At 45.3% G+C, this 26,997-nt stretch overlaps 1 protein-coding gene across 2 annotated transcripts in view; it reads left to right on the forward strand.

The window, feature by feature from the left end:
• The first annotated feature begins 401 nt into the window (after positions 1 to 401).
• Positions 402 to 26,997, forward strand: part of Ryk (receptor like tyrosine kinase) — a 71,142-nt gene continuing 44,546 nt past the window's right edge. For both annotated transcript variants that reach the window (XM_032910322.1, XM_032910323.1), the window contains exons 1-2: positions 402 to 585; positions 26,837 to 26,958. In XM_032910322.1, the coding sequence (XP_032766213.1) occupies positions 483 to 585; positions 26,837 to 26,958 (225 nt within the window). In that variant the 5' untranslated portion in view covers positions 402 to 482. The remainder of the gene's footprint in view (positions 586 to 26,836; positions 26,959 to 26,997) is intronic.

Here is a 26,997-nt window from a genome sequence, read left to right on the forward strand (position 1 = left end):
CTTTATTGTTTTGATTAGCTTGCTCCTCTTTATCTCATTTCCTTCATTCTTTGCGCATTTCACATTGGCAAACAACCTATGCTATTTATACCGACCCCTACTCGCGGCCCCTAACCAGACTTCAGGTCTGCGACGCTCTCTCGTGCACGCGCGCTCCAGAACCCGGCGCTCTCTGTCCGGCGGCGCGTGCGTGCGCGCTCTCGCGCACGGTGGGCACGCGCACGCGCGCGTCTCCGCCAGCAGCTCACCCCCCCCACCTCCCGTTCCCGGGCGGCGGGTCTGAAGCGGCGGCGCGATGAGCTGACCGGCCGCCCCCGGCTCGGGGCTGTGGAGGCGCTCGGGGCCGGGGTGCGCGGCGGCGCGGCGGGCGGCGGGCGGCGGACGCCCTGCTCGGCGGCGGCCATGCGCGCGGCCGGGGCGGCGTCCCGGGGACCGGCGGCCTGAGGGCCCCGCCGCCGCCGCTGCTCCTGCTGCTGCTGGCGATGCTGCCCGCCGCCGCCCCGCGGTCCCCGGCCCTGGCCGCCGCTCCTGCGGGACCCAGCGTGAGTCTCTACCTGAGCGAGGACGAGGTGCGCCGGCTGCTCGGTGAGTGGCGCCGCTCCGGGGGCCTCGTGAGTCCGCGGTGCTGCCGCTGCGCCGCCCGCGCGCGCTCTCTCCGCAGCCTCCCTGCGCGTGTCACTCTAGGCCGCGGAGCTCCGGAGCCTCTGGAGTCGACGCTCCGGACACGGGTGGCTGCTCCTTAGGCTGCTGTGGGTGGCCCACAGGCCACGCCGCTGCGCGCGTGCTTTCTGGTTAGCGAGTGGGGACAAGGTGAGCCGGACGCCCTGAGTTGTGTGGCATCCTGCACACCTTGGGGCCGACCGGACCTTCGGCTTCGGGGTTTGCCTTGGGTTCGTTGAGTTTGACCTGAGGCTGCCGTTCCAGGCCACTCGCCTACTCTGCAGACCCTGAAGCGAAAGGAGAACTTGGCTTTGGGTCTGTCGGTGGTGGTTCCGTTTACCTGTTTAGCCCCGTTGTTTGGGGAGTCCATTTGAAAAATGATTCTGCCCTCCGCTCGGAACTCTATGCATTCTGAAATTCAGCCCTTGAAGGAAGGCCTGGCCATCCATCCAAAGGAAGTCTCTGATAGTTGGGGATAGCCAGCTTTTACCGTCTTTTGTGCATTAAGGTAGTCCCTTCACTTTTTTTTCTCTCGGGTGTTTCTTGAGTGAAATGTTGGAACTTGCAAAGGTCGCCTCCTAAACATCCATTAAGTGTCACTTTTTTTGTGGGCGCGCATATGCCCCCCTACCCCTCCCCGTGTGTGTGTGTGTGTGTGTGTGTGTGTGTGTGTGTGTGTGTGTGTGTGTGTGTGTGTGTGTGTCTGTGTCTGTGTATTAGAGGAGTTTCGTTTATCTTTTCGAGACAGGGGCCTTATGTAGCCCGGGCTGTTCTGGAATCCACTATGAAGACCAGGTTGGCCTCAAGCTCACAGAGAGTTTTTTTTTTAAGAGGAATTTCTTAAGGTCTGTTGAGAGAGCTCAGCCTCGGAATGAAATTGCTTTTAGCAGACTGTTTAGACATAGTTGTATTTGTGGGTTTGTACTCTTTAAACCAAAGAAGAACTGTGTTTTTGCAACATCCTATTTTCACCTTCCTTATAGTCTAGTTGAATTAGCTGAATTTAGTCTGGCAGAATTGAAACTGCATCTAAGCGATTCCTGGAGCATGGCAGAAAGGCTTAGGAAAAATAACGATTTGTAAAGCAGCTCCTAGGCATGCTTTTATTGTTGTCGTTGTTGTTAAAAGAACTTACGTAATTGTGACTTTGTTGACTTGTATTTCCTTTCCTCCTGTCTTAGCCAGCATGGAAGCCAGGGGACAGAGGTAGCCAGCGGCAGACATGGACGAGTCAGTGTGCCTACTGTTGCATGTTAGAATGTTGCTGTTACATTTATTTACTTGTGTGTGTGTGCCACCATGTGTTCCGTGACTGTCAGAAGACACCTTGAGGGTGTAGGCTGTCTCTTTCCACATTAGGGGTCCAGGGCTTGAACTCAAGTCATGTGACTGGACAACAAGTACCCTTACCTGTTGAGCCGTCTAGCAGGGGCCTGGGATGGACCTACACATGTTACTTCTCAGTTTCTTGTTTCCCAGTGAGGCAAGTGTTAGGGGAGATGAGAAAAGTGAGGCTTTAAGTAACTTGGTTAAGATAACATGGCTTATATCATTTATTACATATATAATATATACCCACACAAGACAGTGTTTGCTGGCTGCAGGCTAAGTTATCAAAAGGCATGTACATATAGAAGTTTGATTTTGGCATGTTAGAAAAGAGGCTACTGCTCATTAGTACTTGAAGTGATACCTTTCTAGCCAGGAACCGATTTTCTAAGGACGTGGCTGAGTAGGCACCTGATTGATGAGCACCAGGCACGGATGTCCAGCAGTGGGCAGTGTGTGGTATAGAGGGGGGAGCTTGCTTCTGTAACACTCCCATCCACCTTAGCTATTTCAGTTTAGTGCAAGCTGAGGTGTCCTGTCACAGTGTGATCTCTACACAGTCCTCTTCCAGAACCAGGCCTCTTTCTGTCCCTTTCTGTTTCGCTCAGCTGTGCTGCTGCTGTCGAAGGATTCCCTGGCTTTGTCTGGGTGGCAGAGCTCAAGTAGTGGGATGTATGCAGGGAGGGCCTCCCGGGTGTGGCTGGCGGTTACGGTGTGTGTTTGAGACTGATTGAAATAGTGCTTTCCACCACATTTTCATGTGCTTAAAAGGTTAAGTGACTTCCAAAAGCTCAGACAAGCGAGCGTTGCTTTTACAGTGTCCCTAAGACCCAGGGTTCAGAATGCCAAGCGAGAACTTGGAAGGTGGGAGCAGCAACTCCGTCAGGCTAGTTGTACTTGACAGGAAAAGTGGTTTTAATCCAGTCATTAACTGCACATAATAAAAATCAGTTGAATAGCAGAAAAGGGCTTAAACCAGAAACCATCCGCACCCTGCATTTGAACGTTTTGTCCTCCAGGTCCCCCTCCCGCCGTGGGCATAGCTCACTCAATGGCTGTGGTGTTTATCTTTTCCTTGTTGGCTCTTGAATTTCTAGACTAGTGTGGACTGAACATTTGTCTTCCGGAGGCGTCTCCGTACACCATGCTCTCCAGTTTTGTTTTTTTTGTTTTGTTTTGTTTTGTTTTTAATTTTTAAAATGATTTGTTTTTATTTGATGGGCACTGGAGTTTTGCCTTTATGAGGGTATAGGATCCTCTGGAACTGGAATTACAGACCGTTGTGAGCTGCCGTGTGGGTTCTGGGAGTTGAGCATGGGCCCTCTTAAACACAGAGCCATCTCTCCAGCCCCTCCAGTCCATTTTAAGCCAGCAGTCCTTGCCACAGTGGACCGTGCCACAGACAGTGCTGCTACCACAGTGTACAAGTACATTGCCCTTTTCTGAGTTAGCTGCGACCTGGTAGACGCCCCCTCCCACCCTCACCCCTTTTTTTTCCCCAGAAGAAATAATTGGATTTTAAACTTTCTTGATTAGCCTGCTTTGTGTCTGTACGTATATTCTCTCAGGTACCCCAAGAAACATGTGAGTGCCTTTTGATCCCCCTCCCCCTTCAGGCAGCACATTAAGACATCTGTTAGTTCCATTGGATTCTTCTCAGTGATGTCTTGATTTAGCGTCATCCATCCCTTGCTTCAGGCTGGACAGTAGCACTTTGTCCCTCTCTGTCCTCTCCGGGTCTCTTGTCCTCCTCTTTCTTTGCTTTTCTTTGCTGATTGTGTCTCCTTAGTGGAACCCTAAGGATGGGGTTTATGGGAAAGAGAGATTATTTGAGGTCCTTTATGTCTGAAATCTTCATTTTACCCTCACACTTTGCTGATGGTCTGGCTGACTTTAGAGTAGTAGGTTGAACACAATTTTTGTTCACAATTTGGACAGTGTTTTCTCTTGTAAGAATTTCACATAAAGAATCCAAATCCACTTATGACTCCCTTTTCTCCCCTCTTCACGGTTTTTAGAATTTCAGAGTGTTTTCCTCAGGTATTCTGAAGTTTTCTAAGTGAGCGTGTGTGGTTTATTTTGTTGTTTGGGTTGTAAAGCCTTCAGTTTTGGGGAGTGTTTGTTCACGTTTAAACAATATCCTATGCCCTATTTCTTCCTATGTGTGTGTTTGTTTTTGTTTTGTTTTTGTCTTTGTTTTTGTTTTGAGATGGATGTTGTGTGTCTGTTGATTTTCCTAGAGTTGAACTTCATGTTTCTTATCTTACCTTTATTGCTCTATGTTGAGACCAGTGGACAGAGGGTTCTCCTCCTCCTCAGTTCTGTCTTCCCAGCTTTCATTTAAGAAATGTTACTGATGTTTGTAGTTTTAGGATCTCTTTTCTCTGTATCCTATTGCACCTTGTGATTGTTTTATCTTAATTTATTGTTATTGTTGTCATTGCCAGAATTAAACAGAATTCTCCTGTTCATGGCTATAGTGTCTGATCCTTGACTTTGTGTAGCAAGATGCTGTGATTGTTAGAAGGGGGAGCACACTTGTGTTGCCTGACGATCCTTGAGTCACTGGAGTGCAGGTGGGCATCTCGATGGAAGCCTCCTGAGCACCAGTACACAACTTTGTATCTAATTAGGGCTCTGCACAGTGTCGGTAAAGAAGCCTCAGGGAACTTCCTGCCTCTGGAATGCGGGATGATAAATCAGCTGCCAGGCTTTGGGTCACCTGATGGAGAGGAATGGAAGGTATCACCCTCAGGCTGTAGACTTTGATTTCTGGTTATAATTCCCTGCCCTTACGACTCAATTTCCCTAGACCTTGGGTCTCGTACTGAACCTGGGGACCTGGGCTTCTGGGTGACCTTTGGTACCTCCCAGGTACCTCTAGGGCTGAGCCTCTTGGGGGGTCATGGGAGTACTTTCTATCATGCAAAAGTTCTTTAAAATGGAGGTTTTTTCTTCCTGATGTAGCTTGCTAATGCAGTTCCCTTACCATCTAAGGCTTGGTCATACTTAGCTGTGTAACAGCAGCTGAGCTTGGACCTCATTGAAGATGACGTGTGGCAGTTGTTTTGTAAGGACAGCGGTGGTCAGTAGTGGTGGACAGTGCCCCTGGTGTGTGGTACAAGTTTCCCCGTGTCAAATACATAGTCCTTGCAGGCGTGTGCTGACACTTCCATCCTGTACACAAGCAGGCTGAAACAAGATTCCATAAACTTAGAAGCAACAGAAATGTATTTTTCACAGTTGTGGATGCTGGGAAAGCCAACATCAAAGTGCTGATGGCTTGGTTTCTGGTCAGGGCCTGTTTTCTGGTTCATAGATATATCCATTCTCACACAGTGGGAGGGCGAAATGAGCTCTGTGGTCCTCATTATAAGGCACTGATCCTCCTCATGTCTCCAAGACCTAATCCTCTTCCAAAGCCCTGTTGTTTATCTGCTACTGTCGGGTTAGAATTGCAAACATGAATTCTGGGGAATACAAGGGTTTTTTTTTTTTTTTTCCTCCCTTAGTAGTGAGGAAACAGACTTGGAGTGGGTCCTTGGTCTGTGTACTGCATGCAGTTCTGGTGGAAATCTGCCTATGTTCTGAACCGTGTCTGTGTGGTTTTCCCGTGTAGCTGGGCTGGCCCTGCCTCTTTGCTCTCGGTACTCTCCTTAGCAGGCTACAGCACTGGCTACTGTGTCCGTATTTTAAGTATGAGGACCTTGCTTCAGTGCTGTTGTTGACATTGAGTAGAAGGCCAGGCCTTGACTCAGTTGTACCTGAGTCTGGATCCCTGCTGTTTGCAGCAGCAGCAGGGAGCAGCTGCAGTTAAGCCAGAACTCAAACAATGCTGGTTTGTGGTCCTGGTTACTGTCAGTGTCCTCCTGGGCTCACTAATGTATCCTGTGCTCCACAACTGCTGGAGCAGTGCCAGAGGTTTGGGACTAAGAGGCCAGTGGGTGGGAAGGTGTGGTGACAGTGATGGCTGTGATAGGGAGCGGTGGTCCACAGCGGTGAAGACAGATTCGGAGAGAAGGAACCAGTTAAACGTTTCCTCTGGCCAGCTTGCTTCTCCTTTCAAACTGAGTTGCTTCTGGGAAAGCCATGCTTTCACATCTTACTCAAAGTCAGTCAGAGAGGTAGGACTGTGGCTCTGAGATAAAGGTTACATTGTAGATTATTGGAGGAGTGGTCACTTCACTTTGATTGTGATTGATGGGGTACGTGATGGGAAGGGAAGGGTTATTTTTCACTATGGTTGATGGGACCTTTTTGTTGTTGTTTTTGGAATGATTACTTTTAAGAGAGGAAAGAGAGGCTTGGAGAGTCTGGGAAGGGATCCCAGGAAAGAAAACATTTACATCTCATCTCCAGGTTGACCTGGACAGGCTGAAGAGAGAAGCACTCAGGGCCAGGCAGAGAGTGTGGTGCGGAGTGTGGGGGCAGACACTGCAGAACTCTAAAGTGGCTGGGATGACAACAGTGAGCCAAGGAGGGGCAGAGAGGACAGCTGGGAGGGCGGTGGGGATTAGGGATCGGAACTGTTTCTCTGGGAATGGAAAACTATTGGAGTAGTTAGGCAGCACTCCAGAGGTGGAGGCAGGGGCACCAGGGCTTCCTGGCTAGCCTCCTATGTGTGAGACTCTGACTTACCCCCTCCCCCCAAATAAAACAACAACAAAACCCAGCCAACAAAATAAAATACCCCAAAGCAAATAAAGCAGAATTGGGAGCGCGCAGTCAGTGATGGGTTGTAGGAAAGATAGTATGTGGCTCCTGTCCATAGTTAAGACACCTGTCATGATACATGGGTAGGGGAGCAGGCGAAGAGGTGAGGCGGATTTATCAGGAACTGGCGATGAATTGGGAGGTTTAACCGAAGGAGACCTCAGGGTTAAGGAGAAGGTATTCTGTAGAGTCCACTTTTTTTTTAGATTTGGGTGTCTGAGCCAAAGGACCCTGTCTTTCTGGGAAAGGCAGTTGAGGAAAAAAAAATGTGATGAGCCAAGCATTCTTCCCTGCCAAGCTCCTCTTCCCTCCAGAGTCTCAGGCCTGATGCCTGGCTGGAGAGGGGTGGGGTCCTCCCTGCTGGTGGCACGGGTATAACCTGCCACAGGGCAGCTTTGGCAGGAGTGTGTTAGCATCCTGAAGTGAACCCTTAACCCCAGGCGTTATATCGGGGTTGGCGGTATTGGCACAGCTTAATCTGAGCCCATGTGTTCTTCATTGGGAGATCAGGACTGAGACATTGTGCAATTGTGGGTTTGAGTTTCTTTCTCCCTGCACATATGGGGGAAAATTCTGTCCAATTATGGCTAAACTTGTCCCATGTGAGTCACATCCTGGGTTAGTGAGTTCTGGAGGTGCTGCCTCAGTGCTGCTTGGGTTTTAAGTTCTCTCCAGGAGTCAGTGGAAGGTGCACATTTTGTTCTCAAACACTCAGAACCGAGACCCTCCCCTGCACTGCTTTAGGGTTTTGATAGTGTACATCCCTGTTCTTTTACATATCGCCAGCCTGGGAGTTAAGAAAAACCCGCACCTGAGACCAAACTATTAAGTTACTCTAAAACTACGGCAAAAGCACAGTCTTTTCGTGTGTTATCCTTGTTGATTATGCTCTAATCTGGATGTTGCTAAACAACATTCCATTGTGTAGGGCTTCCTAAAACGTCACGTGCCAAAACAAACGTGTGTAGGGCTGAGTTGTATAGTAAATGCTCACTGGAGGGTTTGTTTTGCTGTTCCCAACAATGATGATGCTGGGTGGCTCATTCTTATATTTTAAGCTATAATAGAATGCACACAGTTCTTAACTTGGAAGGTCCCCATAATCTAGAGAGAACAGACACATCGTATGCATGCCAGGTATCTCACACGTGTTCTTCACAGCATCTGGTCCAATGTTTACTTTTTAAATAGATAAAACCAAGCTTCTGGAAAAATACACGATTTGCTGGAGGTGTCAGATGCATGTAGTTACGAAGCTCTGAAGTGCGTGCTTCCTGCCTTGTTGCTGGGAAGGGTAGCAGTCTACTAGGCTCCGCTGAAATCACCTGGGGAGCTGCAGCAACACCCAGATTCCTGGATATGCCCTTACCAACTGTGTGGTGACCTGAACTTCCGGTCCTCCTGCCTTCCCCTCCAAGCTCTGGAATTCCAAGTGTCTACAACTCCTGGTTCATGTGGTGCTGGAGATCAAACCAGGGCTCCAAGAATGCTGTACCCCCAGAGCCAGGTCCTCAGCCCCTGTAGTTGATCTGGGGTGGAGCTCAGATGAGTCAGCCCTTTGACGTCTGAATGCGTCACTGACTGCAAGATGCACAGTTTGTAAATTTGCAGCTGTCTTATAGTTAGTGAGAGTCCTCTGTTAACAGCCTGTTTTCCCCCTATACCTCAGATTAAGTGACATACCCTGTTATCAGGGTACGCAACAACATAACCAGCATCGCATTTCAAAAAGTCCAGCTGAAGAGGTGCTGTTCTGGGAAATGCCAGTGGTTTTCACCCTTCTGGTGAAAGTCTTAGATTTTCTGGAAGGCAGGAAGTCTGCATAGTAAGATTGCTACTTTGCTAGAAAGTTCTTAGGTTGGGGCCTCACAGAACTCCTGGTGAAGTTCATGGGTAATCTCTGAGTCTTTTGGGTTTCCAAGACAGGATTTCTCTCTGTAGCTCTGGCTGCTCTGGAAGTCGCTCTGTAGACTAGACTGGCCTTGAACTCACAGAGATGCTCTGGCCTCTGTCCCTAAGTGCTGGGATTAAAGGTGTGTACCAGCACTACCTGGCTGTTTTTTAATTTCTTACATGAATTAAAACAATTATTATGGGGTTGGAGAGATGGCTCAGCAGTTAAGGGTACTCGTTTCTGCAGAAGACCGAGGGTTGACTCCTGGTAGCTACATGGCAGCTCACAACTGTCCATAACTAATTCCAGGGAATCCAGCGCTCTCTTCTGACCCTGTACCAGACACACATGTGGTGCTCAGATACTCATGTGAGCAAAATACTTCTAAAACATAGAATAAAATAAATAGAAAATACAACTTAAATAAAAAATTGTCTTTAAAAGTTAATCCTAGAGCCGGAAAAATGGCTCTGAGGATGAAATGTGTTGTATAAGCCTGGAGCCTCAGTTTGGTCTCCAGGACCCACCTGGGAGAAATGACTCCAACAAGTTGTCCTCACACATGAGCCCTTCCCATAAACAGACAGACGAATAAATGAATGCATGTAGGTATGTAATTAAAAAGTTCACTCTGCTCTAAGCTTTTATGGGCTTTGACAAATGCATAATGTCCTCTATGTACTGCTCATACAGCATATAGAGAGTATATCAGATATACAGATATGCTTCTCTTAAAAGACAATGCTGGGAAGGGGCATTTGCATTTATAACAACAGAAACCCACCCAATCGACCAGACGAAAAGCCAGAAGAACCAGGAAAGAGAATTTCCAGTATTCATTTTTCTGAAGTCCTGCTGTTTCTCTAGCCTAATGCATTTTTTCTTAGTCTCTTACATTGTAGTTCTCATTTCTAGAAATTGGACTTTATAGTCTTTTTGCTGTCTGTATTACTTAGTCTTTGTTTCTCTGACATTTTTGGCCACATGGATACCATGGCATACTTAATCCTAACATCCAGTCCTGATGGTGAGTTTTAGTTGTTATCTAGTGCTCTGTGCTTTTCCCCATTTTAATATATAAATGTGAATATATACATGTATGTGTATAAATACATGTTTGGGTGGCAGATACTGTGAACATCTCTAGGTGCTGACTGTGTGTGTGTGTGCGTGTGTGTGTGCGTGCGTGCGTGCGCGCAGTTTTTGAGACAGGATCTATTGCTTGCCGTAGAACTTGCTGATGAGGCTCAGCTGGGTGGCCGTCCAGGAAGCTTTGGAGAACTTCCTGTCCCTACCACCTCAGTGCTGGAATTGCAAGTGTATGCCACTGCTCCCAGCTTTTATGTGGGTGCTGGGATCTAAACTCAGCAGGTTCTCATTCTTGTAGCAAGCCCGTCACTAGCTGAGCATCCTCGGAACCTACCTACCTGCCTTTCTTTGTTTGCCTTCTTTTCTGTTTTTGCTCTTGTTTGTTTTAGACAGAGACTTGTTCTATAATCCAGGCTAGCCTCCTGCTTCAGTTTTCCCATGTGCTGGAATGGTAGGTGTGTACCAGGATGCCCGAGTGCTGAACATTTATGAATTCCTTTAACTATTCTTAGATTTTGTTCTGGGACGCAGTTAAATGACATGGAAACAGTTTGAGCCTTCTGGGGGTTGCTTATAAGGCTTGTTGGATGGAGCAAAACCAGTAATCAGGTTACTCATTGTTCCCCACCAGGGAGTTGAGACACTTCTGTACTTATCCCCATGAACTGGGAAGCATGAACCTGCTGCAGTCTGGCTGAGGGGAATGGATCCACATTCTGAGTATTGGGCACTGTCCACTTTTACCCTCTCTCTGCCCCTGACTGGCTTCTACATTTGCGTGCCGTCTTGACTCAGATGAGCACTGGAGCTCAACACTCTGGATCTTGAATCTTTCATTTTGTTTAGCTTTTCTTTCTACTAGTCTGTTCTGTGTACCTTACCTCTAGACTCTTTCCGGACTTAGATCTTTGAAACATTTTTAATCTTTAGGTTTAGATCTCCCTCTAGGTCGCACTGGCTTCTAAAAGTCACAGCAACCTTTTGCCTTAGCCTCTTAATAGGTGTGTACCACAAGCCCAGTTTACCTTTGTCACCTCAGTTTTTTCCTTGAGACCCCCCCCAATCCATTCATCTCTCTGTCTGTCCATCACTCATCCATCCATCCATCCATCTGGACGGATAGACCGTCTATCCGTCCACCCACCCATCTATCTCTGTAGACGCTCGTGCCACAGCATTCATGTGGAGGTCAAAGGACAGTTTGAGGAGCCAGTTCTCCCTCTGCACTGTATTCTTTGGTCATCAAGCTCACTCTTAGACGCTGTGGTGAGTGGTCACCTGCTGAGCCATCGCACTTGGCTTCAGCCCCTTCTCTGCGCTGTAACTGTAGAGCTCAACTACTGTGGTCTTTGCTCCTGGGATCACTGTTGCCTCCTGATGGGTCCTTTAAACTAAGGAGTCAGTCTTAGTTTTGATTATTTCAGATGAGAGGATCAGTCAAGCTCCCAAACTCTAATTAAATGCTTATTGTTCATGTCTCCCCTAAGGTTAATTCCTTAATGATTTATAGGAGGAAAAAAGTAGCCCTGCTCAAAGAAGCAGCGTGTAAGGTTTGGATCTGTTTGTGCATGCACACTTGTGAGCACATGGTAGGTAGCAAGTGTAGGAGAGTATGGGGACCTGCATGTTTGCATGTTAATTGCGTCCCTTTCTTCCACTCTGTGTGGCTAGGCATGTGTAGTGGCAAATCTTGATGGCCAGTTTGACACACCTGGAAAAAGGGACCCTCAATTCAAGAACGGCTTCCATCAGCTTGGCCCGTGGACATATTTGTAGGGCATTTTCTTGATTAGTTACTGATGTGGGAGTGCCCAGCCCACAGTGGGCTGTGTTACTCTGGGCTTGTGGGTCTGGGCTGTATAGGAAAGCTATCTGAGCCTGGTGGCAGTGGTACACCTTTATCCCCACGCTTAGGAGGTAGAGGCAGGTGAATCTCTGAGTTCAGGGATAGCCTGGTCTACAGAGTGAATTCTAGGATGGCCAGGGCAACATAGAGAAACCTTGTCTTAAAAAACAAACAAACAAACAAACAAACAAAACCCCAAGAGGTAACCCAGTCACAAAAAACACACGTGGTATGCACTCATTGATAAGTGGATAGTAGCCCAAAAGCTCTGATAATCCACAGGCTACATGAAGCTCAAGAAGAAGGATGACCAAAGTGTGGATGCTTCAGTCCTTCTTAAAAGAGGAAACAAAAATATTCATGGGAGGGGATATGGAGACAAAGTTTGGAGCAGAGACTGAAGGAAAGGCCATCCAAAGACTGCCCCACCTGTGGATCCAGCTCATATAACCCAGACAATATTGCTGATGCCAAGTAGTGCATGCTGGCAGGGCCTGTCTCCTGAGAGCCTCTTCCAGAGCATGACAAATACAGAGGTGGATGCTCGCAACCAACCATTGAACTGAGAACGGGGTCCCCATTGGAGGAGGTAGAGAAAGGATTGAAGGAGCTGAAGGGGTTTGCAATCCCAGAACAGCATCACTAAACCACCATCCAAAGAGTACACATGGACAGACCCATGGCGCCAGCTGCATACGTAGCAGAGGGTGATAACCTTGTTGGGCACCAATGAGGGGAGAATCCCTTGGTCCTTCCAAGGCTCAACCCCTAGTGTAAGGGAATGTCAGGGTGGGGAGGCAGGAAGGGGTGGGTGGATGGGTGAGAGACCACTCTCATAGAAGAAGGGGTGGGGGATAGGATGGGGGTTTATGGATGGGAAATCAGGAAAGGGGATAACATTGAAATGTAAATGAAAGATATCTAATAGAAAATGTTTAAAAAAGGTATTTGAGCATGAGTTAGTGAGTGAGCCAGTAAGAGGGTCTCTCTCTCAGTGGTTCTGCTTCAGTACCTGCCTGGACGCCCTCATCGACTGGCTCTGACCTGCAGTCTTCTTCCCTGATTGCTTTGGGTCATGGTGTTTATCAGGCCAATAGAAAGGCAAGCTGTAACTAATGAACTGAGCATTCCTTTCTGCGTCTGTAGGATGGGTTGCTCTTAGCCCAGGTGCTAGCGTCACCTTATGAGCGTCAGCTTATGAGTGTGCTGCATGAGCCTTGCACAGCTTATGTGAGCCACTGCTGGGATGTCTGTGTCTGCATTAGAAACAAACATCCTAAATGGCTGCGTTTCTGGTTGGGCTCTGCTGAGGAAGGTAGAGCGGCTCATCTGATTAGTTATGAGGAAGGACTGGGAATAAGCTGCAGGACACAGGGAAGAAGCCTGTTGTTAGTCATCCCCAAGAAGAGCCAGACACCTGTAGCCCCTGAGCCCCTTTCCTCACTTTTAACTGTGAGGAAACACTATTCCTGGCCTAAGACATTAGGCCGCTTAAGCACAACCCACTGGAGTGGTCATTGTTGGCCACCAGTTTAACAGACAGGCCTCAAGTTCCTGGGTCATTTAGATACTTGGTTGATTGCCTTTAGTAACTATTCTTTTACAAGTGTAACGGCCTTATCTTAGGAGCTAGGGTATATTTTTGGTGAATAAGACAGATAAAGAATCTGGCCTTGTGGAACTAACTTTTGACCGAGAGCTATGTGATTTGCCTTTGAAAAAACTCACATAGCTTTGGGATTGAATTCCTGAGATAGCGCCCTGCTGCCTGTTGCTGGCAGGGAGGAGCAATGCCTGAGTGTTCTCTGTGTTTTGTGATAACAGCCTAGCATATTACCAGGCAAGTCTGAGTCCAGCCTCTGAGGTGAAGTGTGCTCCTGTTAGCATCGGAGGTGAAAGGAGTTGGGCAGTGCTGGCTTGAAGCCCTGGGTACGTCTCCGTTTCTGTGGCTGTGTCGGTGGCCCAAGTATAAACTGGTCATACCACTTTCTGCTTCTAGGTCAGGGAACACGCCAAACTATTGTCTAGAGTCTCTGTCTTACCAAATGCTGGGGCTAGTGGCTCTGTGGCAGGGAGGGTGTACTTTCATGCTGTGGTATTGGAGCATGTGTATCCTTGAAAAGGATTTGGGAAGGACCTTTTACACTCTTGGCTCTTGTACAAATCATATGTAATCACAGTTTTTAGGAAAATTGTCTTACGCATTTCTCTTTGGCCTATATTTTCTCTGGGAGTGGAGTGTTTTGTTGTTTTAATTTAAAGTCTTGACTATTTGCTACAGTGTTTGCTGATGGGGGAAGGTGATGTTTGAAATCAAACGCCTTTACTCTTCCTCCAAGTCTGCATAACTTCTTCCAGAGCACTAGCAGAGACAAACCAGAACACAGCTTTTGTGATGGATGGCTCGAGTTTCTGTGATAGGTATCACAGAGGTACCCTGGGTTTTGAGAAGACAGGTCTTGGCCTGAAGGAGGAAGCCTAAAACAAGAGGTGCAGAGTGGGGATATAGTGGCCCTTGGTTGATCGTAGCTGTCTTTTTATAAGCACCCATGCTCGCCTTGTTTTTTTCTTATGCAAGTATGCACCGTTACCTTGGCTCTGCCTAGATGTTTAAGGCTGAGAGAGACACAAGTGAAGAAACTCTGTACCTGAGAGTGGACATTATTCCTACCTGAGTAGCCACAGGCTTGAAGGAGACCTTTTCAGTGGTGAAAGAAGACGCGCCTTTCCTGCCATCAGATGTCAGCCACTCTGTCGTGGGGTGCCCACGTGTCTGCCGGGAGCTGAGCTCAGAAGCCGCAAAAGCAGCCCCTCCCCACCTCTCCAGCCCCTCAGTCCCTGCTGTGTTGAATGTTACTTCTCAGTAAATTGGGTGCGCACTGGGCTTGACTAGATTTGCTAGATTTTGATGAACAAACTTACTTATTTTCCTATTTTATATAAATTAGAAACATTGAAAGGAAGGAAGAGCTTTTTATTTTCATTTTGTATCAGTAAGTGTATTTAGTGGTTTAAAATACATTGATCACTTCTTTCTGATTAGACCTAAACGATTGTCCTCACTTGAAATTTTTTCAAAGTTTTGATTGATAAGTGGGGATTATGGATGTATCATAGAATACTTACATTTTGGTTGACATTTGGAAACCACTGCTGATGTCATAAAATTATAGAATTTGTAGTGGGGAGGGGATTAGCACCATCTGGTCTACCTCTTTTGTCTTATAGTTGAGAAAGTTGACTTATGGAAGATGGCCCAGGGACTGAGTGCCAAAGGCCACTCACCTACTTAGTCTCAGAGCCGGGAGGAAAGATCTGCTGTGAAAGCTGCTTTAGTTCAGTCTCCACAGTGTTACTTCTGTTTTCTTATTTTAACTGATGCCTGACAGTTTTTAAAATAACTTTTTCTTAAAGCCTGTCTTTGTAGTTGGTTTTTATCAACAGCCAGCTATTCATGCATCTGCCGCTAACTGCTGCAAGCACACTAGGTAGAGGAGACTGTCCTGCGAGCAGCTCTCAGAGATGTGCTCTGTCAAGTGCTGCGAAGGTAACACTCTTTATAGAGGGAGGTTCTTCAGTGGCAAACTCACCAACAGGTGACAACATTGGAAAACGTAGTTAACTTTCAAAGTCATTTGGAAAAATTTTGATTAGTGGATTATTAATTTGGGACTTAAAACTGTATAGTGAAAAACTTACTTTTCTTGATAATTTTGATAATTTTGCAGAGTAATAAGTTTTATAGCATCAAATATGGGTTGTTTAAAATCAAATTATGAACAAATTAACATCCCTACTTTGCTGGAAATGGCAGTAAAAAACTTAGGTCAGGTTGATGAAGTTGAACAGGTGGAGTTCTTATCTTAAGTCAGAATGGTAATATTCTGTGCATTCTGATGACAAAATGCTATCTAGTCAGCCCATGGCCTGTGGCCTTTGCCTTATCTACCTCCACAGAGCCCTCTCTGCTCTCTGCCTGTTCACCTTTCCCTGTTTTGTTCCCTCATCTCTTGACCCTCCCCCCTTATATGATAGAATTTCGGATCTTGAGACTCCATAGTGCTGCTTCTTTCAAAAATCAGTCTGTCTGTCTGCCTTATTATCTCCATCTTTTATCCATCTATCTATCATCTATCTAAACCTATCACCCATCTATATCTTCTATCTATATCATCCATCTGTATCTGTCTTATCTATCAAACGTCTCTGTCTGTCTGTCTGTCCGTCCGTCCATTCATCCATGTCATCCATTTACCTACACACCTACCCACTTATTACCTATCTATTGTATGTGTATGCTGTGCAAACAAAAAGGTTTGAGGACAATTTGCAGGAATTGGTTTTCTCCATTGTTTGGTTTCTGGGGATCGAACTCAGGTCTTTGGTGGCGGACACCTTTACTTGCTGAATATCTCACTGACCCTGTTGTATATCTCTATATAAGTGGATTAACACACTATGTGATTTTTTTCCTGACTACTCATGTAACATAATGTTGTGGAGGTTCCCACATATCCTTTCATTGTTTTTATAACACAATTTACTTTTTATCTATTCAGGGACATTTGAGTTATTTACACACTTTGCTGTTAGGAATAATGGTGCTGAGAATAGGCACGTACCCAATTGGATGCTGTTCAAGTTAGATACATACTTAGAATAGAATTGAGGATCATCTGGTAACACTGCTTAAACTTTTTAAGGCACTGCTGGGGTGTTTTCCCGTTGACTGTTTTGTATTCCTACCAAGACTGCAGGGGTCCTGTTTCTCTGTGCTTTCCCACTCCTGCAGTTTTCTGCTTTTTTTGGTTGTGGTTTTTCTAGCCAGTATGAAGTACCTCATTTTTGTTTTGACTCTGCTTTCCTAGTATTGAATGATGTGGGGCATCTTTTCATGTAGTTCTTTCTATGTCTTCTCTGGAGAAACGGGTGTTCAAGTCCGTTGTCCATTTTTAGATTGGCTGGCCGTGTTTGCTGAATTGTAAGAATTGTTTATATATCTAGAAATTAGATGCTTGCCAGGTGTGATGTGCATCCTCTACTCTATGTGTTTTCCTGTCTTTGTAGGGGTGGGTTTTTTGTTTGTTTGTTTTTGGTTCTGTTTCTGGTTTTTTGCATAGAATTAAAAACATTTTTTAAAATGAATTTTAGTCTATCTACTCTTTTTTTCCTTCGTTTGTTTGCTTTGTTTTATTTGAGACAAGCTGGCTGTCGGGCGGGAGAGATGGCTCAGCGGTTAAGAGCACCCGACTACTCTTCCAGAGGTCCTGAGTTCAATTCCCAGCAACCACATGGTGGCTCACAACCATCTGTAAAGAGATCCGATGCCCTCTTCTGGTGTGTCTGAAGACAGCTACAGTGTATTTATATGTAATAAATGAATAAATCTTTAAAAAAAGAAAAAAGAAACCCTGGCTGTCCTGGAACTCACTCTGTAGACTATGCTGGCCTTGAACTCAGAGATTGGCCCACCTCTGCTTCCCTAGTACCGGGACTAGGGACTAAGGGCATGTGGTACCGCTGCTGGCTTGGTTTATTTTCCTTTTTCATCCATTGCTTTTTTGCTCTCATACTTTAAGAACTCGCTACCAAAGTTATGAAGATATATTTCTAATATTTTCCCCAGAGTTTTATGGTTTTAAGTCTTATGTTTAGGTCATCTATTTTAAACTAATCTTGGTCTGTGGTGTCAGGTAGGGATCCAGTTGCATCCTTCTTACAGAATATCCATTTGTCCTGCCATTGTTTGTTGACGATGAGTAGTCTTTCTCTGGCAGATGATTTTGGTTCCCTTATCAGAACTTGAGTCTTCAGTTATTGGGGGATGGGAGGCAGTCTCAAGACAAGGCTTCTCTGTGTAGTCTTGGCTGTCCTGGAACTCACTCTGTAGACCAGGCCTGGGCCCAAACTCACAGAGATCTGCCTGCCTTTGCCTCCAGAGATCTGGGGTAGTGCTAGCTACCACTGCCTGGCAAGTCTTCAGAATTTTATAACTTTATTTCTGGCTTCAATTCTGTTCTGTTAGTTTACACGGCTGCCGTTATGTTAGAGCCATTCTTTTTTTTTTTTTTTTTTAGACTTTCTGAGTTTATAATCATATCATTTCTCCCTTCCCCTCAAACTTCCCATATATCCCAATTCATGGTCCCTCTTTTTACGAGAGGGGGGACAGGGAGGAGGAGGGGACAGGAGGGAGGGGAAATTGATTCTAAATATGTAAATACAACCTGCTCAGACCGTATAACATTTATTTATGTGTGTTTCCAGGCCTCTTTCCCTCACCCACCTTAGATGTCTGGTTTTGTTCTTGTTCCGCAGTCCTGTTGGTGAGGCTCTATGGCTGCTGCTGATTCTTAGAATCTTCTCTTCTTCCACAGGGATCCCTGAGCCATAGTTACAGGAGTTAATGCTGTAGATGTAGCTGTTGAGATTGGGCTCCATAACTGCATTTTGCTTGTTGTGGTTTTCTGTAAAGGTCTCTTTCCACTGTAAAACAGAAGTTTCCTAGACGAGGGGTGAGGGCTTATCTGGGTGTGGGACAAATGTTTAGAACGTGGTTAGGGATTCTGCAGGTTTAGTAAAGTTGTAGCTTTTCCTCCAGATGCATGACTTCACTAGCTGGGGGTAGTTGGCTAGGTTTCCAGGACCAGGGATGATTTCTCCTTGTTGAGTAGGTCTCAAGTCCAGTTAGAGAGTGCTGCGTACCACTGAGGCTGAGGTGTGTGTGTTGCTTCTGCACTGTCTTGACTTACATAGCTTTGTAGTGAATTCTGAAACTTTGAAATGCAGATCTTTTATGTGCTTTGAAAAGATTGTTTTGGCTCTTTGGAGCAACTTTGCGATTATTCCATATCCATCCGAGGATCTACTTTTCTATTTCTGCATAAAAGGCAGGCGGGCTTGGGTAGAGATTGCCTGACTTTGTACGTTTGGACTCTATTACCATTTGACTGATCCTGCTGTCTTCCCTCTGTAAACACGTTTTTCTGTTTATTTAGTTGTTTCAGTAACTTTGTATTTTTTAACTTAGTTTTTCATTTCTTTGGTTACATTGCTTCCTAAGTATTTTATCCTTTGGAGTGCAGCATTAATGGAATTGGTTTCTTAATTTCCTTTTGGAATTGTTCTGTGAGGAATTGGCTCTTATCATACCTTCTGTCTTTCCATCTATTGCTTTGCCCAGGATGGTCACTCAGAACCCTCTTCTCTTTTGTTGTATGATCTTTACTATAAATAACCTTACGCCCAAAAGACCCCAAAAACTGTTCCCTAAATCAAAATTTATTTACCTTCCTCAGTCTCCCCAAATATCAGAACCTATTCTGATTTTCTTTGAGCTGTTCCTCTTTGGACCATGATGCCCTGGTTTCCAGAAGTCTTTCTAAAGGCATCTGCTACAGTAACCAACCCTTAGACTCATTCTCCTCTGGTCCTCACTGGCAGGCACCGAGCCTTCCTCCGGTCCCTTTCCTGGCCCCTGATTTTCTCACTTTCCTCCGCTTTGGCTTGCTATGAGACTGGCTCACTGATGCATTGTGGAATGTGTCCTTTTCCTCAGTACCGCTCCCCAGTGTCCATTCAACCTGTTTGATGCTTGCCCCACCAATCCCCATCTCATAACCTCTGTTAGCCCATCCCTGAGCTCAGTGTGCATTTGGTCACAGTGATTACAGTCGAAGCATTGATAATTGGTAATAGTTGGAATGGGCAGACTTCACTGTCTTCACTTGCCTGGTTTTCACTTTGAGTAAAAGAGAAAGGAGATTAAACACAGAAATATAAAATATGATACTCCTTGTAAATTTAGTATTTGTCAAAAAATCAAGATAAAATTGTTAATAATTTTTAATTTTATTTCATGGATGTCAATGCAAAACATAGTCTTTATTGATCATTTGGAAGATATATGTTCATATCACTAAAGAAGAAGAAAAATATTAAACATTCATTATCAACCTTTGGCAAGTAATCTTCCTAGCTTGTTTTCGCATTCTTGGTATTCTTATAAAAGGTAAAGAAAGCAGACAGGTTATTCTTTCTAGCCCACACGTGTTTCCTGTCTCTGTGCCCTCTTCTCACCCACCGCGGACCAAATTTTGGCCTGAACATCTTCTGCCTTAAAAAGGTGGTTTTGCATTTCCTTATAGCTGATAACTTTTAAAATAAAAGCTATTTTTATATATATGGGGAGGGATGTGGCACATGTGTGGGGGTCAGAGGACAACCTTTAGGAGTTTCTTCTTCCACTGTGAGATCTGAGCATTGGATTTAGCTGACCAATGCTTGTCTACCTAGTCTCTTTACCTACAAGGCTCTCTTACTGGCCCGGTGTTTTGTTTTTGTTTGAGAACACTATTTTATGTTATTCAGTCTAACTAAAACCTCAGTAAGTAATGGAGATGCCTTGAACTCCTGCTGCCAATTACCAGCCTGGTCACTGATAGCTTTATATAACTATCGGGTGGGTGATTTGAGAGAAGACAGTGTCTGTAGTGTATCTGTGCTTACTTATGTGTGCCTTACTTATGACTATACTAAGATGGATATGCGTGTCTTCTATTTTCTATGTTTAGGTATGCTTTACATTAAACAACATTTATTTCGATTGTGTATAACTGTCTCATGCGTTTGCACTTCGTGTGAGCTGGCGCCCATGGAGGCTAGAAGGGAGCGCCCGATCACCGTCAACAGTAGTTACAGACAGTTGTGGGTGCTGGGACCAAGCCTGGACCCTCTGCAAGAGCCCTCAGTGGACTTACCACTGAGTCATCGCTGCAGCCCCAGCAACAGTTTGTTTTGATTTAATCAGTAAAGATTGACAGTTATTTTATCTTCATACAGCTCTCCTTGGTAAAAAGGATTCTTGCTTCCTGTTAAAAACAAAAATTGTATGCTTTCTTAGTATGATTTAGAGTTACTTACTGGGGTATGAATATGTAGTTGGCTCTTTTCTGAGGCCTTTGAGAATGTGCTCTTTGCATAGGATTAGAATTTGTCTGGAAATGGACTTTCTTGCTGGCCTTGTCTTCCCTGGAAAACTCATGCATTGTTCTAACATCCTAGAATTTTCCATGCCAGTCTCCAGGCTAGTGAACAACATGGCCACCCATGCTAGTGAACATGGCCAGTCTGAAGTGTGTCTTCACATCAACCCGCTGTCAGTGCTCTAGGTGGAGATTCTTCCTAAACTTTGGTCTTTCGTTTTAGTTCTTTACCAGATTTTGCCTTTTGCTCTATCTCGGTATTTTAAGGGATGTTGGAGGAAGGGCTTTTAGTTATTAATGCTTTGTTATTACTAATGTCAACTGTAGTATACCAACGGTGACGTCCTCACGGTAATTTTTAATCGAAAAGATATTGGGGTGGGTGAGCATGTGCAGCCTTTTTTTTCTAGCTCTTATAAACCTTAATGGATTTTTAATAAGAAAATGTCTCAGTTGCTTTTCTGTTGTGAGGAGATACCTGACCAAAAAAATGCTTTAGAAAAGATGGCAGGGGGCAAGGCAGCAAGTGGGCCTGACACTGGAGCAGTAGCTGAGAGTTCCATCTCATCCACACTCACAAGGCCCACCAAAGCCAGGGACACACCTCCTCCAGCAGTGACACAGCTCCTCCAGCAGGGACACACCTCCTCCAGCAGGGACACAGCTCCTCCAGCAGGGACACACCTCCTCCAACAGTGACACAGCTCCTCCAGCAGTGACACACCTCCTCCAGCAGGGACACAGCTCCTCCAGCAGGGACACACCTCCTCCAGCAGTGACACAGCTCCTCCAACAGTGACACAGCTCCTCCAGCAGTGACACACCTCCTCCAGCAGGGACACAGCTCCTCCAACAAGGCCATACCTCCCCGTCCTTACTAAACAGTTCGTCAACTGTGGACCAAACCGCGACCATATATTCAAATATATGACTCAATAGGGGCCATTCTCATTTAAACTGCCACAGAAAGTAGTTGAATTTGGTTTTAGTGACTTTCAAAATGGTATATGCATATTTAAATGTTTTTGAAAACTTTTAATTTTTTTTACTTCATAAAAAATGTAAACTTATTATAATTTTTTAAAGATAAAGTCTTAGTATATTGTTCTGGATAGCCTGGAACTCACTATGTAGGATCTGCCTGCCTCTGCCTTCTAAATGCTGGGGTTCAAGGCATGTACCACCATGCCCACCCTTCATAGAAAACTTAAGGAGAAAGAAAAGAATACAGGGGACATAAAAGTGACTCATAATCCACTGTCCACTTTTGTCTTATTAGGGTTCTATTGCTGAGAAGAGACACCATGACAACTCATACAGACATACATTTAATTGGGGCTGGCTTACAGTTTCAGAGTCTCAGTCATTCTCATCATGGTGAGAAGCATGGCAGTGTCATGCAGACAGACATGGTGCTGGAGGAGGAGCCAAGAGTTCTGCATCTCCATCTGCAGGCAGCTGAAGGGGACGGGGCAGAGCTTGAGCATATATATGACCTCATAGCCCGCCCCTACAGTGACACACTTCCTCTAACAAGGCCACATCTTCTCCAGGAAGGCCACACCTTCTAATATTGCCATTCCTCATGGGCCAAGCATTCAAACACATGAGTCTATGGGGGCCGAACCTATTCAAACCACAGCTACTTAGTATATACTGGTATTCACTTTCTTTTAAAAAACGGAACATATATAATGTGTACATTCATATATTATTCATATCCATGTCTGACTTTAATTTCTTGGATATTTATTGAACACTTTTAGGTGCCAGGCAGTTTTTAAGAGTTGCACCATACAATTTATATCTTGCCTGTTTTTATTTAGTGTTAAGGTCTGGACAAAACTGGTTCACCACAACTGTATTTGTAGAAGCCCTGCCCCACTCATACTGTCATAGCCCTTTTCAGGGTTTTGTAGTTCAATCCTTCTCCCTCCTTCCCTCTTTCCTTCCTTCCTTTTTCCTTCTTTTGTCATCAGAGTTATTTTTGCGTTGCTGGGACCAAAAGACCCGACAGAAACAAGCTGAGGAAGGAAGACTTGTTTGGCTTTCTGTTGCAGAGGGTCCAGTCTGTCAGGACAGTGGGAGTGCAGGCAGCAGCTTGTTCACATGGCAACAGACAGGAAACAGAAAAGGCAGGCTGCAGCCAGTGCAGACACAATCTTCAGAGGCCTGCTCTCAGTGACCTGCTTTTGACAGGCAGGGTCTGCTCCCTGAAAGCTTACTCCAGTCTTCAAAATTGAGGCACAAGCTGAGGGCTGGGCATTTAAAAATGAGTGTCTGGTAACAGCGGATTCAGAGCACAGCAGGTGTCTAGTGTGGATGAACTGAGGACTGTTTGGATCCAAAGGCCTAATACCTGGAGTATTGCCTTTAGGTGCTCTTCTGCAGACAAAGAAAGGTCTAGATCGTTGTTTCTCAACAGATGTAACTGTTGTTTGTTTGTTTGTTTGTTTGTTTGTTTTGAGAGCCCTGGCTGTTCTGAAACTCACTCTGTAGACCTGGCTGGCCACATACTCACAGAGATCCATCTGCCTCCCTGCCTCCCGAGTGTTGGGATTAAAGGCGTCACCAGCACTGCCTGACATGACTGTTGTTTATTAGTCACTGCTGTCTTGCTAGGAATTTATATTACTTAGTAGTGTAGAGTCACAAGTTGCCACCACTCCCTGCCCAGCATTCAGAGTTGTATTTAAAGAACATGAGCATTTCTGTTATAAAATCAAATCCACTCCTAAGAAAACTTTCAAGAGTGCTTATTCACTAAAAATAACAGGATTATGGTGAAAAGAAGGTTCAGGGCAGACTATTCAAGACTTCTACTATTTCAGACCAGAGAGCACTAACAATAGCATAATTGGTACCTTATGAGGTAAGGTGGGTCGCCTAGTCAAACCACTTATTGTGGCTGCGGCTCCCTGGGAGCAGAGTAAAGCTATTAAAGTCTAAGAGGATGGAAATTGCAGGCCTCGTGGTTGTGAGCCATGGGGCTGGCCTAAGAGTGGTACAGGGGGAGTTCAGTTTGCTCTGCCAGGAAGCATGCACAGGCCAGACTGTGCTCCTCTGGGAGCCCTTGCGCATGTGCTCACCTTTAATAGTCTTGAAATGGAGCTGAGAGGGCGTGTGCACACATGCCTACCTTGAGGCTGGGGAGGTGGCCCAGTTAAGAGCACATACAACTCTTGGAGAGGACCCAAGTTCAGTTCTCAGCACCCACATCAGGAGGCTAGCAACTGCCTGTAACTCTAGCTCCAGGGGATCCAGTACCCTCTTCTGGCTTCTGCAAGCACTGGCATACACACCCTTCTGCCCCAGATAGAAAGAAAATACGTTTTTTATATATGGCTTTATGACCTGGACTCAAATCAAGATGTTGAACATTGCCATCACTGCAAGAAGTTCCTGAACTCCCGTCTCATGCTTTCTAGATGGGCACAGTTCAGAGTTTTATCACAATAAATCAGTTCTGTACGCTCTAGAAGTTTTATCTAAATAAAGTCAGATGGTTTGATATTCTCATGTGTCACGTTTCCTTCACCCTGAGAAGTCCATCCTTGTTGCAGAGTCTGGTTTTGATTGTAGAGTAGTATTCCATTGTTGAATGTAAACAGTTGGTATCAAGTTCACTGTCCGCTGGGGAGCATTCGCATTGTTCCCACTTCTGCTTATTAGTAGTAAAAGCCTGCGAACATCTGCATGGCGTTGTGAGGATACAGTGTTTTCATTTCCGTTGCAGAATGACCTCAAGTGTAGTTGCTGGCCGTAGAGTAGGTGCGTGCTTAATTTATAAGCAACTTTTAGCTTTCCAAAGCAGATGAGCGGTTTTTCACCCTGGAAGGATGCTCTGAGCTGACTTGCCAGCATCAATTGTGGTTATTCTCTTGGGTCCTGCTAGTGGTTTTCATTGTGCTTCTAACATTTGTTTTTCTGAAGATTAATGATGTGTTTTAGCACCTCTTCACATTTCCACAGCCCCGTGTGTATCTTCCTATGGAGCGTACCAATCTCCCTTCTACTTATAGAATGTGGTTGAGAGCAAAGTTTATTTAGGTCTTGAGAAGAGGCCTGGGCCTCTTCAAGCCCATTCCTTGTGGTTTCTCTGCACAGCCCTATCTAAAACATACAGTGTCTTGGAAGAGGGCTCACCAGCATTTAAAGGGGCAGCCAGTCTTTCCCCATAAGTTTTCTCCCAAAAGCACTCGTCTAGCACAGATTTTCCACTGCTTGATTTCCAGCGTGTTTAACAGTTTCACGGTGTACTACAGCTATAATGTCTTACCATTCATTGTAAGTGTGAATTGAGTAGGAGTAGGGATATCCTTACATTGTTAATGGTTTTAGAAGAGTGTAAGAGTTCATTATTGAGCATGCTGAGTGTATGGCTTTGTAAACGCTCATCATTAGACTGAGAAAGTATCTGTCCGTTTATTATTTGTTGTCTGTTTTCATCCATATAGATTTTCAATCTATATGCCATCAGTGTTTTGTTTCAAAACAGCGTCTTATGTTGCCCAGGTTGGCCTCAAACTTGCTAAATAGCTGAGGGTGACTTTGAAGGCCTGACCTTGCAGCACTGCCCCTGTTCTGGAATGACTGGTGTGAGTCACCACACCCGCCTTTATTGTTTTTTCTTTTCTACTAATGTGGCGAATTTCTGACCTTTTAGAGATTACTTGGCTATGCAGTGTTTTCCCTTTTACATGCGTTTCATGTTTTATGATTACCCATGAGTAAACCCTTTGGGTATGAGGGGCTGTCAGTCTGTGGCTGTGACTGTGGCTCTTGGCTTTTGATTTCTGTATATGAAGCTTTGCTTCTTACAGAGCTGTATCTTTTGTGTACAGAGGAGCTCAGTTGTAAGTTTTATTAACTAATGAGTCCTTTCACCTTGAGTTATAATTGTGTGTTGTCGTTCTGCCTCATGTGTCCTTTTCTTTTTTGTTATTTGACATATTTCTGAACTGTTTTAACCCCGTCTTTATCAATCTCTCTAGACTAGCATATCTCAGACTTGAATGAATTTTTGTAAAAAGTTTATCTGTTATTTTTATGTGTATAGGTGTTTTGCCTGCATGCGTGTCTGTGCGTCTTATGTGTGCAGTGCCCACAGAGGCCAGAAGAGGGCCTTTGCTGTGAGGTGCCATGTGTGTACTGGGAATCAAACACAGGTCCTTGACAGAGAAATCAGTACTCTTTAACTGCCAAGCCATTTCTCCAGCCCCTTAAATGGATTTAAACTGTATTATTGTGATTATTGATGTTTTCTTTGAATTCATTTTCCATTCGATCTCTCCATCTTCCCTGTCTCCTCTATATCTTTCTCTATTACCACCAGCCCCCACCTTGTGCTCCTGAGCGTTTTCTGTCTTCAGCAGGCAGAGCCTCCTGCACTGGCTTCCAGCTTTCCCTTGTTGTGTCTGGCACCTCGTGCAGGATGCATAACACAGCGCTACTCAGACCGCAGTTTTGACTTAAACGTATTATCAGATCTGGGTCAGAAATGAGGAAGGAGCTTTGACAGACAAACTGTCTGTGGCAGAGCTGTTGGTCTCTCGTTGTGTGCTGAGGGATCTGAGGTATCCAGATGACTTCCTTCATGCCACCCCTCAGACACAGACCTGCAGCGCATGCTCAGTACATGTGCCATTTAAGTTTCTGTTTGCCCTGTGTGAGCACTAGGGACATCTGGACTAGACTAACAGTAAATAAGTTTAAATAAGTTGCCTGTCTCTAACACTTGGTGATAGTTCCTCCCTCTCCCTTTTGTCTAGAGTGCCCAGGACTCAAGGTCACTGACTTGGTAGCATCAGTAATTAGCTTTGTTGATAGTATTGCTTTCTTTTCCTGTTATTATCTTATATCTTTTTCACAGTGGGTTGATTTTTCCACTGACGGTATCAGCTAAAGGCTTTCTTCAGCGCCTGGAGAGATGGCTTTGCAGTCAAGAGCACAGGCCCACATGTAGCTCACAGCCTTTTGTAACTTCAGTACAGGCAGTCTCCCTCCTTTTTGAATCAAAGTGTGGGCCAGCATTCGAGAAGGAGTGATGTTTCTTCTTTGGTGCTCTTTGGAGAGGCACTGGATCCAGAAGACAGGTGGTCCTAGCGCAGTTGTCTCAGAAGGAGATCTAGATTTGGATGCCAGTTTCTCTGTGGGCTGTGAAACTAGCATCCTGCTTCACAAGGCAGCTCACACGCCAGCTGTCTACAGCGCACACTCGTGCAGCAGCGCATTCTCTCTGCCCTCTACAAGGATTTGCAAAACTGAAGGCAGTTATTTTGAAGACATTTGGTGGTTAACTGCTTTTCCATTTTTTTCTAGGTCTTGATGCAGAACTTTACTATGTGAGAAATGACCTCATCAGTCACTACGCTCTGTCCTTTAACCTGCTAGTGCCCAGTGAGACAAACTTTCTGCACTTCACTTGGCATGCAAAGTCCAAGGTAAGAGCTGCTGTCAGACAGTATGACAGGGTCACTCAG

Source organism: Rattus rattus, chromosome 8, assembly GCF_011064425.1.
Source record: "Rattus rattus isolate New Zealand chromosome 8, Rrattus_CSIRO_v1, whole genome shotgun sequence".
NCBI lineage: Eukaryota > Metazoa > Chordata > Mammalia > Rodentia > Muridae > Rattus > Rattus rattus.